General features: G+C 31.2%; 1 protein-coding gene across 2 annotated transcripts in view; it reads left to right on the forward strand.

Annotated features, from left to right (window-relative positions):
• The window catches only part of LOC145249482 (negative elongation factor D-like), a 67,658-nt gene that overhangs the window by 15,656 nt on the left and 34,949 nt on the right, over nucleotides 1-17,053 (forward strand). For both annotated transcript variants that reach the window (XR_013863538.1, XM_080111075.1), the window contains exons 4-7: nucleotides 2,130-2,239; nucleotides 2,406-2,513; nucleotides 7,676-7,828; nucleotides 15,066-15,196. Coding sequence is in view for 1 of the 2 variants with exons in the window: in XM_080111075.1 (XP_079967201.1) it covers nucleotides 2,130-2,239; nucleotides 2,406-2,513; nucleotides 7,676-7,828; nucleotides 15,066-15,196 (502 nt within the window). In the remaining variant the exon portion in view is untranslated. The remainder of the gene's footprint in view (nucleotides 1-2,129; nucleotides 2,240-2,405; nucleotides 2,514-7,675; nucleotides 7,829-15,065; nucleotides 15,197-17,053) is intronic.

Consider the following 17,053-nt stretch of genomic DNA (forward strand, 5'->3'; position numbering starts at 1 on the left):
GGTCATTGGAAAGATGGTTGGATCATTCTATCGCTCCAGAAGGTATCTTATTCCTGACGTTTATATTTGATATAAATAAAAAGGAAATATGTTTTATTTTAGTCGATTTTTTTTTTAACAATAATACTGTGGGGTCTGCATATGTGCATATTTGAAAAAAAAAAAAAATGTGTTTAACTTAATTTTATTCAGCAACTTTAAAAAAAAAATCTTGCATAAATATTAAATGATAAATTTCCAACAAATGAAGCAGATGTCATGACTAGGAATCAAAACTGAAACCTTGATTTTAAGTCTGAGGTTCTACCGATTGTCCTGTGTGGACTTCTGAATAGAGCTTAAAACATTACCTCAACAATAATTATAGCTTTGTGGATTATAGCATCATGGATTTATGGTTGATGTCCGGTTTTAAAGCATGAAATCAAACATAAGCAATAATAAAAAATACATGCTGTGTGCTTAGAATTAAGCTTTGTTAAAAAAACAAAAATACAGAAAAATCTTTATGATGTACGTACTTATCATGGAATGGAGATGTCATATTCCAAAAATCATAAATTGATAAAGTAGTTTTTGTTTTTTTTAACTAAGAAAATCAAATTTTCCAACTAGGCAAACTATAATGTTTGCATCTGTCATTAAAGGGGAGAAAACTCCACGGATAGTATCTAGAATCAGTTTTATACTGAATATATTTAGTATTAAAATCTTAGTTGAAAAAAAAAACTACTTGATAAGTTTTTTTTTTTACATAGCCTTGATAAGTGGTGATGCCTAAGAGGCCACTCAAGGATAAGGGTTAAACAGTGTACAGTAGAAATTGGACAATATAGTAATCATTAGTGATGGAAATTCGGTAAATTTGTTAACTTATATGGAATGGCTCATCAAAAACTTGTTTATGTTAGACTTGAAGACAACCATTTTGTAGTCAGCTGGAAAGAAGGAAAACGGAAGACAATTCCATAGGCGCGCAGTTCTAAGAAAGAAGTTTTGTTCATGGAATCTACGTTTAGGTTTAGGCACAGATAAAGAGTGGGGGAAATTATTTATAATGTTTTCTGCTAGACGGGTGTTTCTTGTGAAAGTTTGGCGAGGGGGGGATCATAGATTGGAGCTCAGTCGAGCACTTGCCATGAAAATAACGATAAAGCAGAGACAAGTGACGTATTCGTTCCATGACGGGTACAGACATCATGAAGATTTTTCTGTATTGTTTATCATTATTTTTTTAATGTCCAAGGTATGAGTTCCGTTATAGAAGTGTTGATTTAATTTGAAAAAAAACAAAAAAACAGACTACCAATCAGGTGCATTTGAAAGCCAAATCAGAACGCAATATTATGAAAATCAACAAATATTTTACTTGCTTGAAATTTATAATTTAAATATTTTGGAGTCAAACTCCATTCTCAGTATGTTGTACTTTTTTAAAAAATTTTATTTTCTTCTTTCTTGCCATGTTGGTAAAATTGGAGAAAGAAAAAGTCAGTTGATAAAGATCCGCGCATTGTCTCTCAGCGGTTGTATTTTGAAATGCTGCAACATGCGTTGGCTACATGAGATTAACATCCAGGATGTAAGTTCCGTTATAGAAGCATTGATTTAATTTGAAAAAAAAAATAGAATACTCATCAGGTACGCTTGAAAGACAAATCACAATGCAACAGAAAAACAAGTGCAACATACTGAGGATGGAGTTTGACTCTGAAATATATTTAAAATATGAATTTCAAACAAGTAAAATATTTGTTTATTTTCATAAAATTGCGTTTTGATTTGGCTTTCAAGCGCACCTGATGCATATTCTATTTTTTATTTTTTTTAAATAAGTGTAATTCTAAATAAGCACCCATTTGACTATATTGTAGATGCTAATCACAACATGAGATGAGTTTTGTAAAATCTTAAATTGTGAATGTTCAGCATTTCATTTGAATGTGTTTGAATTCATCTGCATTTCATGGAGAGGATTTAAACAGAAATGCTATGACTTGTATTTCTGTCACATTCAGTGATTTTTTTTTTTTTTTTTTGGAATTCTTCTGTATCGCTATGTTTATTTGAACGTGTGCATGCTTTTTCTCTTCCTTTTATTTTATTTAAAAAAATTTTTTTTTGTACAGGCGTTGATTACAAAGAAGTTCAAGAAAGAGTTGAAAATCATTTGAAAGAGATAATCTTGAAATGTTTTGATCCAAAAAAAGCCGATTCAATTTTCTCAGTTGAAGGTGAAGTAAGTATTTCTTTCTCATTTTTTATTTATATTTTGAGGGGGGGGGGCAGTGGTGTTACATGTACAACTTGAAGAATTTCTTTGCTTTTGTCTTTTTGTATCTGCTGAAAACTGATTTTTTCATCACAAAAAAAAAACTTTTTTTTTTCTTTTTTTTTTTTTTAAGGTTCCATCCTGGCTTGCTGAAATGATAGAATTCTCTACGTGGCGAAATCTCTTTTACAAACTTGCAGAAGAATATCCTGATTGTCTTATGCTTAACTTCACCATCAAGGTATCTCTAAGTTTTTCGGTATTTGTACAGATTAATCAAGATATTAAAAAATGAAAATATAAAAAAAAAAAAAGGTTATCCTGTACGTATCCGTTATGGAACAAAGTCCTCCGAAAAAAAAAAAATTTGATTTAATTTCATCAAGTAGTTTTTTCGCTCGCTGTAAAAAAAAAACTATTTGTTATGATATCGAGCAAAAAAGGTTTGAGTTTTAGGAAGAAAAGCTAAAAAAAATGAGGGAGGGAGTGTCGGCGCTTTAACTGGAGTTATCTCCTCGTGGTGTGTTAAAAAAATTCCAAGATGGCTGACTTTAACGCGCTCTCATAAAAACATGTCTTTCCGCTGTAAAAAAAAAACTACTCTATCAAATTAAGTGAAAATTTTTTTCGGAGATCTTCAGTCCAAATAAGATATGTACAAAATAACCTTTTTTCGATATTTTCATTTTTTAATGTCTTCATTAAAATGTACAAGTCCCAGTTTTTCCTATTTTTCCAATCAAGGATATATATATATATATATATATATACTCCTATAATAATTTTTTTTGTGTGTTGGTCCTCTGATTTATCAGAGGGGGACCTATCTTTCAGTGGCGTCCGTGCTTCTGTGCGTCTGTTAGTTCGGACTATTGCCAGATAACCATCCATTAGTTTTTCCTGAAATTTTGCCATAAATGTATTTCATTAAATAGATGTGCACAGTAAAAAAATGTTTTTTACAAAAATTCCTGTTGCGCCCCCAGGGACTTAAAAGAGATAAAAATGCCCCAAAATAGCCAAAAATGACACATTTTGCCCCATAACTTTTGATCCATCCATTAGTTTTTTTTTTTTTTTTTTTAAACTTGGCCAAAATGTGGAACCCATTGTTCTTAATATAAATCCAATATGGGTTACCCTGGCAAAATTCTGGTTCATGTCCCCGGGGAAAAAAAACACCTTTTGTGGCTCTTTTTTTCATATTTCTCAAAAACTTTATATGTCTGACTATATAGTGGTTTTTCACAGTGGTCAACTCAAATGTACATCTGTTTAGGCCTGAAACTGCGCCGTTATCCATTTACACTGGGATTCGCCATCCCCAGGGCCTCAAAAGGTAAAAAATGCCCCAAAATTACACTTTTTGCCCCATAGTGTTTGATCCATCCATTAGATTTTCATGAAACTTGGCCAAAATGTAGAGGCCATTGTTCTTAATATAAATTCAGTATGGATGACCCTGGCCAAATTCTGGTTCGCATCCCTCTGGGACTTTTAGAGTTAAAAAAACATGTATTTTTGGAGCTCTTATTTTTTCTTACTCAAAAACTTGATATGTATGTCTATATAATGGTTTTCCATGGTGCTGAATTCAAATATAGATGTCTTAAGGCATGAAACTGCACCGTTTGTCCATTTTCACTGGGATTTGGCATTCCCAGGCGCTCAAAAGGGGTCACAAATGTCCCAAAATTGCAAAAAATGACACTTTTTACCCCATAACTTTTACTCCATCCATTAGATTTTTCTGAAACTTGGCAAAAATGTGAAGGAATTGTTTGTCCTTCACACTTCTCACATTAATCATTTCTTCACTATTTTTTGTGGCGTCATCGCACATGCAGCACAAAAGGGGGACCACACACGCGCGGCTTGTTAATATTCATATTAAAAACCCTTTTTTCTCTTTGTTTAAAAGAAAAATACAACTTTATTATACATGGGTCATGTAATTGCATTCATCTGCAAAAGATCTAATTTGCATATACTTTTAAACATTTGCATATACTTTAACGTTTATACGTTTTTTTTCGGTTTTCTTATGGGATGATCATCTTTAGTTAACTATAACATGTAATTATATTCATGCAGATATTATACATGATTTATACTTATGTAATATTTGCATAAAAAGATTATAGTAAACGCAAACCTTTCTATATATATTTATGTATGTGTATATATATTTAAAAAAATTTTACCAACCAAATTCTGTCAGTTTTTGGTCTACAGACATGAAACTTAATATATAATGTATTCGAACCCATGCGAAACGTTATATTTGGGTTTTAGCCGGGGAAAATCAATGCAAAAGTGTGAAAATTAGAAAAAAATGGAATTTACCAGATGATGGTCGAATGACGGCATTACAAATCCTTGCAGCAAACATGTTTTCATAGCTTAGGAAAGGAAAAAGTAAATTGTAAACTAAACGTTTTGGTTTAGATTCTCGGTGGTGGCGCACAAGTCATTTTGTTTTATTTTAAACTTTTAAATCATTACTATATATATTGGGTCCAATATAATAATAAATATTAAATCTGCATTAATCAATATATCATATTTAATTGTATTTTATGACTGGGCAATGCCAGGCGGCCAGCTAATATATATATATATATATATATATATATATATATATATATATGTAAGCTGGTGTATGGTGAACTTGGAGTAAGGAATGTTAGGTCTTTGCTGAGATACAAATAAATATTTTAATATCACTTAGAAAATAACAGATTATCTATTTAAAAGCAATAAAATCATAAATAAAATTTGAGAAGGCTTTGTGTCTAAGTGGTAAAATGCTAGATATGTAGGTGTGGGGTTCGAACCTTGCCAAAAAGTTTAGCTATGTTGACAGCTAGAAATGTCCATGGATAACTTTTATTTTTTGTAAAAATATTTAAAAAAAAAAAAAATAATAAATAAATAAATAAAAAAAAATGTTATCAGCAAGATACAATCCAATGATTAAAGAAAAGAATCGATCCACAATCATGTATTTTTTTGTTTACTTTTTAATTAATACTTATATTCTTTTCAATTAAATTGAAGAGAATAAAAGAATTTGCATAGATTATAAATTAAAAAAAATAAACAAAAAAACTCACGATTGTGAACGGTTTCTTTCTTCTGGTCATTGGAATGCATGTTACGAGGTGCGTTCCGCGTTCCAAAAGTAATGCTTCATATTTGCTCTTTTGCTCGAATGGATCAGAGGGGATCACAAATTGCATTGTTATGATGACTGAACTTATGTGTTCATGATCTAAAAATTTCATATCTCATATATTGACGGTGTAAGACTCTAAGAAAGCAACCTTTGTCATGGATATACGTCATTTAATTCCTGGCAAAAGTGCATCGAGAATGGTAGTGAGTATATAGAAAAGTCTGGAGCACAAAAGGTTCATCGTTTTCATGATAACACTCTTGTCTTCATAGCTCTTTAGCTTTTTAAAAAGAAATAGGAAGGTTTACTTTTGAAACGACTCTCATATATGCTAAATGTGAAAACAAATCTTCATTGAGCTTATTTATTTTGCAACAATTTGAACACTATAAAGAATATATATGACAGAAATCTATTGTTTCATATAAACTCAAGAAGTGTATGTATGTGTATGAAAATACATATCTTTTCTTTATTTATTACTAGCAGACTGCTCGACGTTGTCCGATCCTAATATATGCATAAATATTTAATTAATACAGAAACTGAGGCGTGCATGCGAGTATTGTTTTTTCTTTTTGTAAATAAAAAAAAGAAAAAAATACTGAAGCTGAGATTGAAACCAAAACCTAAAGACAATGAGTCAAGAATGATAACCATTAGGCCAGCTTGACATGTTCTTTAGAAAGTGTTTTCAAACCTACTTATTCTTAACATAAAGAAGCTGTCATGTTTCACGGCCACACACGTTCATTTGTGAAACACTTGACAAACAGATAAAGGTACTTACGCATAATTTGAACCAGATGTAACTCAATGTCCGATCAGCATTGCTCGGAACACAACGTTAACCACCAAGCTTTGCCGATTATGAAACGTAACAAACGCTGCTAAAAAAATGAAGGAAACATGTAACAATAATTTTAACAGAAGAAATAAACAAAGCAAAAAATAAACCAAGAAACAACGACCTACCGTAACAAGGTTTTTTTTTTTTTTTTGTAATATAACAAAGTTTTTTTTACTGTAATTTTTTTTTTTTTTTTTCCAACGAAAAAGTTCAAAACGAAACAAATAAGCAAAGTGTTGGGTTTTTTTTTTTTTAAAGTTTTTGTGTAATAATTAAAGAAACTTTTTTTTTTTTTTTTTTTTGCAAGAAAAAGATAAATTGTTTTTTTTTTTTTTTTTTCAGTAATGGTGGTTCTTAATATGGGGAGGTTGGGGAGGGATGTCTATTCAGAAAGACATTCTTAACATGGGCTGGTTGGGAATGGGTATTTATTCCGAAAGCTGTTCTTAACATGGAAAAGTTTTTTTTTTTTTTTTTTTTATTGCAAAAGCCGTTCTTAACATGGGGAGGTTGGGGGCGCATTATATGCGCATACGTCTCCACCCACAACCATTCTTCTCAGATCTTTTAGCGATGATGCACTTCTCGTCACAGGAAACGCAGTTTTTTTTTTGTTTTTTTTTCAGCAATTAATTTTTTTTTTCTTGACAATATAAGACCGCTTGTTCCAGTATCATCAAATATTTTTCCACACTTTTTTTTTTTTTTTTTTTTTTTTTTTTACAGTTTTCAGAAAAGAGCTGTTCCAGGTGTGTGCTGCTTAATGAATTTAATGATTTTTATTATTTCCTTCCAATTTTTGTTTTGAAAAGTTTCTTTGCTACTTTGCAGTGCATTGATTGGCTGATTGACGTCTTACGTCGCATTAGTCAAACCCGAGCGCATAATGCCATGTTTCGAGCAAACCCGATCGGACATTGAGTTACGTCTGGTTCAAATTATGCACAAGTACCCAGATAAAAATCTGATCACTATACCCCCCCCCTCCACCGTACCAATTTTTCAATTTTGACCCCTTAGCAGCTCTTTTTCCGGACGAAAACAGATTAAAAAGTTTTCCACATATTTTATTATCCTGTATATGAAATTTCAAATCCATAGATCCAAAATTCATTGAGTATATAGGTTGAGAAGTGTCCTCACACACACATTCTCACTTTTATAGATTATAGATATAATAGGAATACAAAATGTCTTAAAATCTTTTTTTCTACCTGAAGAAACTCTTGAGGTTACATTGGACGAAACATGAAAATAACAAAGTAATCTGAATAATAAAATCATAAGTATTAAAATTGGGGGGGGGAGGGGATTTATTAAATTGTAATTAAAAAAAAATTTTTTTTTAATGTTTTTTTTTTTTTTTTTTTTATAGCTGATTTCTGATGCTGGTTATCAGGGAGAAATTACGACTGTTTCCACAGCTTGTCATCAAATTGAAGTCTTCTCCAGAGTTTTGAGAACTTCTATTACGACATTTTTAGAAGGAGGCGAAGATGCTTTAGAAAAAAATCTTCCCGAGTTCATGGTAAAGTTTACACCTTTATTATCTCCTTGCATTTTGTAGCAAATCTTGTTTTGTTTAAGCAAAGTTTTTTTTTTTTTTTTTTTTTTTTCATCTGAAACAAGACACAATGTCACTGAAGTGTAAGGGCTACTGTGATAAGGACCAGATTTATAGGGACAATTTTCGTGAAGAATTGGGCAGTGAGATGTTTATTCACAATATATTTAAATTTCTGTTGGCTGGTACAGTCAGGGAAGTGGAGGCAGGAAGGGAATTTTAAAGGCAAGTAGGTGGCGAAAGATGCTATTAGAAAAGAAAATCTTCTGGCATGTAGAGACCTCTATAGTAAATGTTTGTGATTTTGCTGCTCGTCAGGGGGTGGGGTTATGTTGAGCTGACAAGACTATAGACAAAATCATTAACTAGTTTGGGATGATGCAGAGAGGTTTGTTTTTATAAATAAATTTCAAAGATTCTTCATTGAAATCCCTGTACTGATAAATATAATTAATAAATTAGTCTGCAGTGCTGGATTTTTAATAAAACCTCTAGTCAGAAAGTGAAATACCATCAGATTAAACAAATCGCCAAGTGTAGTGGTATATTAAAAAAAAAAAATTATCATTTTTGTTAGTTGGGTAAAAGTGATAGGAAGAATATTAATTTAATTTTGGTACCCATGTCTTAACCCATACACAATTGTCTTTAAAGGGATGGTCAGAATATCAAAAAGATCTCTTGGTTGGTGTGCTTAAAATAGGTCACTGCCTCATCCCAAACAATAAGAAAATTTAAAATAAAAAAAATAAAAGTTAGATTTTGCATAAAAGACTGCAGTTCTGTCACCAAAAAAAAAGAATCACATTGAAGATCGAAAAAGTCTAAGGAATGTAGAAATGGAAGAGTGTTTGACCATTTAATCTGGTTGGAACTAAAAGTCCATGAAATCAGAAATGCAAAAGTACAAAACGGTAATAAGCATTAACAGAGAAGACGTGGCACAGAACCATTTTGTGTGGGGATTTCTTTATACCAATGTTTTTAACTTAAACTCTAATTCACAACACAAACTCTCAATGTCTATGCTTTCTCTCAACTATCTAAAACTTGACTCTCTGTCCTCCCCAATTTGTCCTTCTTCTAGCTGCTATTCTCCTCATATGCAAAATCATGCCACATGAATCCATCTACAAAATTAAGTGTTTTTTCTTCTGATCCTGTCACCTGATTGGCTAAACAGAGACGCTGCTGCTTTTGTGCGTAGTAACTTTCTATTACATTTCGTCATTGTAATGGGAACCCTTCTCCATACAAGCATCAAGTTCTTGCCAAAAAGCAATTTTTTGCCACTAGGATCCTAGCCATTTCGGATAGACTCCTGAATTCAGACCTCCTACCAAACTCTCAATCTAAGAATTTGGTTACCAATAAGATTTTCTACTTGAGGCACCAAAATCAATGTCACTTTGCTGAGAACAATAGCAATGGATTGTCAGCTGTATTATTTTTGTTATCGTCATGATGATGATGATGATGTATTATAATCCAGCTTTGCATGTGAAAATGTAAATTGAAATTCCTTTAAATTTCAAATTATTTGTTTGGGTAATGTTTGAATAAAATTTAGATGTAAACAAAATTTAATTGTTTCTCTTTATTAATGAACAATTGGTTCCCAATCGAATTGTTTGATTTTCACATGACCCAAATATATATTTTTTTCTTTTTTATTGATTTACTGCTAGCAAGATGCCCAGCATTGCCTGGTCGTAAAATACACTTAAATATGATATATAAATTTATACAGATTTTGTATTTATTATTTTAAGCAATCGTTTATTATAGTGTACCTAATATATAGTATTGATTTCAAAAGTTAGAAAAAAGAAAATGTCTTGGGTAACATCAGCAAGAATCAAAACCAAAACAGCTTTTCAGCATTATTCATTAGCATCTGAGCGAAGTCCATATGTGTATAAAAACTTAAAAAATGATGTTAAAGGTATAAATGTGTATTAGTGCATACATAGAAGTAACACGTTTAGTCAAATTATGCTTAGTTGCAAGTTTTTCCATTTTGACCCCTTAGCAGCTATTTTTACAAATCTAGGGGGCGTAACTCCCAAGGCGTTATGTGGTAGATATTTAGTTTAATTATGTTTAAAGAAGTAAAATGGAGGTGGCATTTATTCGTGGAAATTCAGATACGTTTTGTAAATGTTTACCAATAGGTATTATTTTTACTGGCTAAAGAAAAAATTAAATTTGTTCTACAGGTCCAAATCTCTTAAATATCAAGCTTCAAGTCTGTAAACCCAAAATTGATGGTAGTTTTGTATAAATCGTTCCACAGACAGACAAGGTCACTTATATATATATATATATATATATATATATATATATATATATATATATAAAATAAAAATTACAATTAAATTTGCCAAAAGGATCCAAGATGGTAAAACTAAAGTATATTATAAATATTAAAGAATTAATATTTATAAAGTAACCTCAACCAGATGTAAAAGCTCAATAAAACCAAATAGGAGATAGAGCTTATAATAATTTTTTTTATCTGCAATTTCCGTTTTAGTCTTTAAATATTCCTATCTATCAAATATATCAATCTACCTACACATTCATATCCTATATGTATATTTACTTATATTTTACTATATGCATTTACTTACATACATACTTGCTTTATCCGGAATTTGCAAATACCGGTCATCCTCTCCCCTTAAAATTTTTTTTTATTTTACATTTTATTTTACATTTATTTATTAATTTATTTATTTGTTTTCCATTTAGTGTCTTTTAATAACTCTTGCTGACATTTTCTTAAGTAATAACCTGTACGTTTCAGTTGACCTCTGGTTTTGCCCAATTTTTTTTGCGCCTTTTAACGTGATCTTGTCTTGGTCATTTTGACATTTGCTTTTCTATTTTCTATTTAATTCTATCACCATTTAATCTTTTTTTATTTCTTCTTCACTGATTTTTCTAAATTACACTTTATCTCGGCAGCCGTGTTAAACGCATATCTTATTTTTCTTTTATTAATATTATTGGAATTTTTTCCCCATTTCCTTGTACATATTTGTGAATTATTCCATGGATTTCGGCCTTTTGGATTATTTTGGACCATCTTCCAATTACGTGATTTCCTTGGATTTTACTTGTGTGAATGGAAATTTAATTAACTTTCTTGGATTTACATTTTTGGATTTTACCGTCATTGGATACTTTACCTTTCACCAGACTATCCATTCACGTGAAATCATCTTTTTCTTCACCATATTCCCTCTGCTTCGCTTTTGTTGTCAAGTAAGATCTTTGACTTACTTGCAGTTTCATCAAATACTTTTGTATGCAAAATCTGATCCCGCATTTTGCTAATTCTTACCCTCTGATGAGAAGGAAAGTATTTCTTCAAAACTCTGCGGATTAAGGACTATCCACTTATCAAGTGTTTCCTTTTCATATTAAATATGTTTTTAACTCTTTTTTTCAAAGTGTTTTTTAACATTTTATTAACTATTTGCTCTTATATATATATATCATTCAACCACGGTAGTGGTTGAATATATGCTTAAGTCCGAAATTGAATGAATCGAGACACATTCAAACCCCCACCACTAATTCCGTTCGCAACCAAATTTCGAACAGGTTATATACTTGGATAGAACACCTCATTAGCTACATTTTGGAAAAAAAAATTCGAAAATTGGTTCAGTAGAAAAAAAGTTACAACAAAATATGTGGGTTCACAAACAGGAGAGTAAGTACATAAGTGACTAACGCTTTTTTTTATTTTGCATAACTTTTTTTGTATATGAATATTTTTTACTGCGATTTTGCCAATATGACATGTTAGCGTAACGGTTAGAGTACCGGGGGTTCGTGGAAAGATTTTAGGTTCAATCCCGTGTATCGGTTTTTTTTATAATTAAAAAACCGAACTTTTTTTTAATAACTAATTTTTTTTAACTCTCCTTATGATTTTATAGCAAAAAATGGTGAATTTATCGATTAAAAATATTAGTGAATTCTATGATATACATATTCTTTGAATGAACTCAAATTTTTTGTTATCACATTTGATGAAAAATGTAGTCCCATTTTGGCAATGCGTCTAACCAATGATGCTTTTGAACCCGCGACCAACACTGCGATGTCATCAGCAGCAGCCTGGGCATAAATATTCCTATTTTTAAACTCCTTTAAAAGAGGGTTCAGCATACAGTTCCATAGTAAAGGTGATAAAATCCCACTTTGGGGGTTTCATTTAACTACTTCCTTTTTAACAGTTGCCCTCAGTAGTTCTACTTGAACTGTTCTGTGCCTCACCATATACTCAATCCATCGGATGAGTACTGGTGGCACATTGAGTTCTCGTAGCGACTTGAACATACTACTGAAGACTATGTTGTCAAAAGCTCCAACGATATATAAAAAGACACCGAGTGCCATCTTCTTTTTTGTTAGTTTACGCTCTATACAGATCACGAATTCATGAACCGCAGTCTCGGTAGAGACCCTGGCTCGGAACTACTGTGATTGAATGATAAATATTGCATAAATGTGTGTTTGAGAGCAAATTTTTTTTGACAATCATTAATAAATATTATAAATTTATATATTAATACAATAGCAATGCCTGGAAAAATCATGGATTATATGGAAAAATGCGCGCATGAAAAGTAATATTCTTAAGATTTTATTAAACCTGGAAAAGTAAAGGACAAGAAATTCAACCTGGAAAAGTAAAGAACAAGATATTCTAGTAAAGTAAAAAATAAGAATTTTTTAGACTTAAAATATTGCAGCTAAAAATAATTAATAATTTTATTATATCATAATTAGGATCATTTAATTCATTTTTATGTAAATTATAAAATTATTAATTCCATCTACTAACTAACTAACTAATGAATTAATTTTATTCAAACAATTTTCACTGCATAAATATATGCAAATAATAGGGGGGAAATAAGTTCAATCCAGCGACTGACACCCTTTCTAACTCAACAATAAACAACAACATATGCAAATAATAAATAAAATATTCATCAATATTCAAATTTTATTTTTAGCTGCAATATTTTAAGTCTAAAAAATTCTTATTTTTTACTTTACTAGAATATCTTGTTCTTTACTTTTCCAGGTTGAATTTCTTGTCCTTTACTTTTCCAGGTTTAATAAAATCTTAAGAATATTACTTTTCATGTGCGCATTTTTCCATATAATATATATATATATATATATATATAATGTATTTGTTAAAATATAATCATCCACTGACATGTTTCATCATCTATGACTCATCAGAGTGGCTGAATCTAGATGACAAAACACGTGTCAGTGAATAATCATATTTTAAACAATATATATGCCACTCTCCATTTGGACATACCAAATTGGTAATAGGGAAAATTATTCACAACTTGCATTTAGGTGAAAATGCACTTTCATATAAATAATTGAATTCATTCAAAAAGTATCGCAAACAAAAACAAATAAATAACATTTTATATATATATATATAAATAAAAGTCTAGCTTGATCTTTACTCTGATTTATAAGAAAATTTGGTCAATTTTTACAACCTGCCCCAGCATATTATAAACACCCCAACCTCCCCATGTTAAGAACGGCTTTCGGAATACCCACACCCCAACCTCCCCATGTTAACGACGGCTTTTGATGTTGGGAGGTGTTTATTCCGAAAGTCGTTCTTAACATGGGGAGGTTGGGGTATTTATAATTCGCTAGGGCATGTCGTAAAAATTGACTGAAAATTCAATGTGTTTGCTGTAAAAATTTAATATGAACTAAGTTAAATTCCCTGTAATTTTTGCATGTGTTTTTAAAAGATAATAAAACTTTACCTAATGCTTAGGCTGGCTTAATCTGATAATTTCTTCCATTATTAATTTTCATTTTTCCCAATATGACATGACATTTGTAAGAACGTTTTTACTTGTTTAATGCCTGAATTTTTAGTTATGCATTGTGAAATTTGGTTTCAGGATCTGTGTCATACAAAACGGCAAATTTAAAAAAAATCCTAGATTATTATCCATGATATAAAAATATCATCTTTAATATTTATTCCTGGAGTTCTTATTTTCTCAAGGACATTTTTAGTCCAATCTTCGAATTGCCCATCAGTCCAGTGTTTTTAATGTACATCACGTCCTTGTTTGAGATCAAAATACACAATGTGGGTAAGTAAAGCTGTGACAACAGCATATTCTTTTTGTGGTTTTGACTCTCGAGTATATATCTGACACAGACACAATTAATCAACAGAGAACCACATCACTCTACATAAAAACATACAAGATATCAATGGATATATACCTGAGAACCAAAACAAGGAAAAGAATATGCTGTTGTCATAGCCCTAGTAATCAATGGTGAAGTTTGGCTGGTTATCAACTAGAAGCGGCATCCAAACACATTGCCTGAAGAAAGCCCAAATCATCTGTCAGAAAAATTTACGATCGTGTAGAAAGTGTAACATGGATTTTTAAAAAATCTGTGTTGATGGGGGAAAAGGGGCATTATACCTTAAATGTACATAAAGCACTGACCTTCCTTCTCTAAATATTGAACAGTTAATCATGTAAATTGATCTAATAGTAGTTTTATTTTTATAAAGAAAAAATTTTGAGCAAATTTGAGTTTTTCCACTACTACTGTTAAGAATGGCTTTCTAAAATCTTACAAAGGTTTGAATTATTTGGAGGTATCGCCCTTGTTCCATCAGACTGTTTTTAAGATAGTGTTGTGATGTCACTCGTCATTTAGCCATAAAATTTTATTTTCCTATTAAAAAATAAGACTATTGGATCAGTTCACATGATTTTTGGTGTAAAATATTTTCTTCACGGATACATACATTATACAGATTTTTTTTTTTTTATTCGGGGGGGTGGGGGGACAAACCCTTAATTTTTGACAAATTAAATTGTAAATTACCTCTCCACTACATGCAACGCCCACACATACACACACATTACAAACAATCAAACAAGTCAGTAAGTACTTCTTCCCTAAACAAATAACTGGGAGCAGAAATTTATTGGTTTCCTCATTTTTCTTGAGAAAATTTTGGGATGAGGCACGTGTCAAGCTTGTTGATAATAATGCAAAGATTTTTTTGCTTTTTTAATTATATTCCTTGTCTTGGTATTGTTTTTTTTTTCCTCATTGGTTTTATGTTCTTGCAATGTTTGCTTGCTGTTCTCAGAAAATGGTATGCCACGGAGAACATACTTACCTATACAGTCAGGTGCTGATGCAGCTGTTATCGCAAGAGATAAAGGGCGGTTCCAATCTGCGCAGACTGTCCCAAGAGTTACAGAAATGTGCAGCAGATAAGTATGTTTTTTTTTTTTTTTTTTTTTTTTTTTTCAGGGAGATTTCATGTGTGTGTATGTATGGTGTATGTGTGTGTGTGGGGGGGGGTAGCAACATAGGCTACGGACCTAGCAAATGTTATGTTCAAATTTTCTGGTATCTGTTGAGGATCTGTCAGTGTTCCTCTCCTTTTCCATTGCTAAAATATTTGTTGACAGTTGTAATTCAATGATATTTAAAAAAAAAAAAAAAAAATGTATTGCCATGAAAAAATTTAATTTTAGAGCATGATTATCGTTCTTGCCTCATGGTGGCCAGCTGACTCTTAAAATCTAATTTCTTGTGAGAATTCTTAACTTAAAAATTTTGTGGGAGATTGGCCTGTTTTATTTTTTTTTTATTATTTTTTATATTTTTATTCAATTTTCACCCCAAACAAGGCACAGTGTCACTTTGAAGTAGGGAGCTACTATCGGTGACATAGTTGCAGGGATATTATGAAGGGAGATGAGCAGCGAGATGTCTGTTCACATTACACTTGAACTTCTGTATGTCAGTACAGTTGGGAAAGCAAAATCCCGGAAGGGAGTTCCAAAGTCTAGCAGTTCTGGGGAAGAAACTATTGGAGGAGAAGGCTTTTTTTTACACCTAGGGATTTCTATTGTGAAGGGGTGGGATTTAGCTGCTTGTCGGGTTACTTAAAGTGAAATAAAATGAACTAAATCAAAAATATATGAAGTCAAGTTTCACAGATAGAAACATTTCTGGACAGATTTTGTTTAGAATGTAAATATGTGCTGTAAAATTTACTAAAAAAAATATATATTAGCTTAGAAGTTATATACAGGGTGACCCCAAAAAACGGGCCCCAACTCTAATTAGGCCCCGTTTCTTAGTGTTTTGTAGGAATGAGATGAAACTTTGGTCATAACTAGTTTATTATATTCAAAACATCACATAAAAACACTAGGGTCTTTGGCCTTTTTTTCTCCATTCTACAGCATATCTTCTAGATGGCCTCCATTTAGCTCTTGTTTTTTTTTGGAACCCTGTATATATTAGCTTAGAAGTTATATATATATATATATATATATATATATATATGAGAGAGAGAGAGAGAGTGTGTAATATATTTGCTGACAAATTTATACATTCATTTTATTTGAATTTTTCAGATTACTGTTCTCATCTTGAATGCTAGTTTCAGATTTTCCTTGATGTACCCTCCGACACTCTTCAAGTGCATCTTGTCAAACACTAGAATCTGCATGGAATTTTAAGCAGAACCCTTTATTTAACCTATTGAGATAGCATGATCTACCCAGTTATGGCTGACAGAACAAGAGCATGCTATCGTTATGGCTTAAATAAAGGGCTACATTCGAAATTCCATTCAGATTCCAGAGTTCGACAAGAGATACCTGAAAAAGGTTGGAAGTTGCATCGATTGAAACGTTATGAAAATGACACTAAAGATGAGAAATATGAACAACCAATCCTCATGAATAACTAATACTCATCTGAAAAAAATCTCATAAACGCAAGATTTATACATACACAAAAATGATTCTTAGAAGTGGGTAATAATGTACTTCTATTGAAAAAAACATTTTTGAATATATATATATATATATATATATATATATATATACATATACACTTGTGCCCGATATTATTCATACCCCCCTTGAAAATTGAGTTTATTAGGTGTAACTTTTGTAAGAATTTATTGTTTACGTCCATATTGATACATATTCTTAATAAACCTCTTCTGATCATTTTCGTCATTTTAAAATCTCGGGATACTTGTAATAAAAGAAATATACAGCTATTTATAAAATCTGCAATGTTCAAAAATAATCATACCCCCTTATTTTT

The sequence above is a fragment of the Euprymna scolopes genome, chromosome 28, assembly GCF_053919585.1.
Source record: "Euprymna scolopes isolate OS-2025 chromosome 28, ASM5391958v1, whole genome shotgun sequence".
Classification (NCBI taxonomy): Eukaryota; Metazoa; Mollusca; class Cephalopoda; order Sepiida; family Sepiolidae; genus Euprymna; species Euprymna scolopes.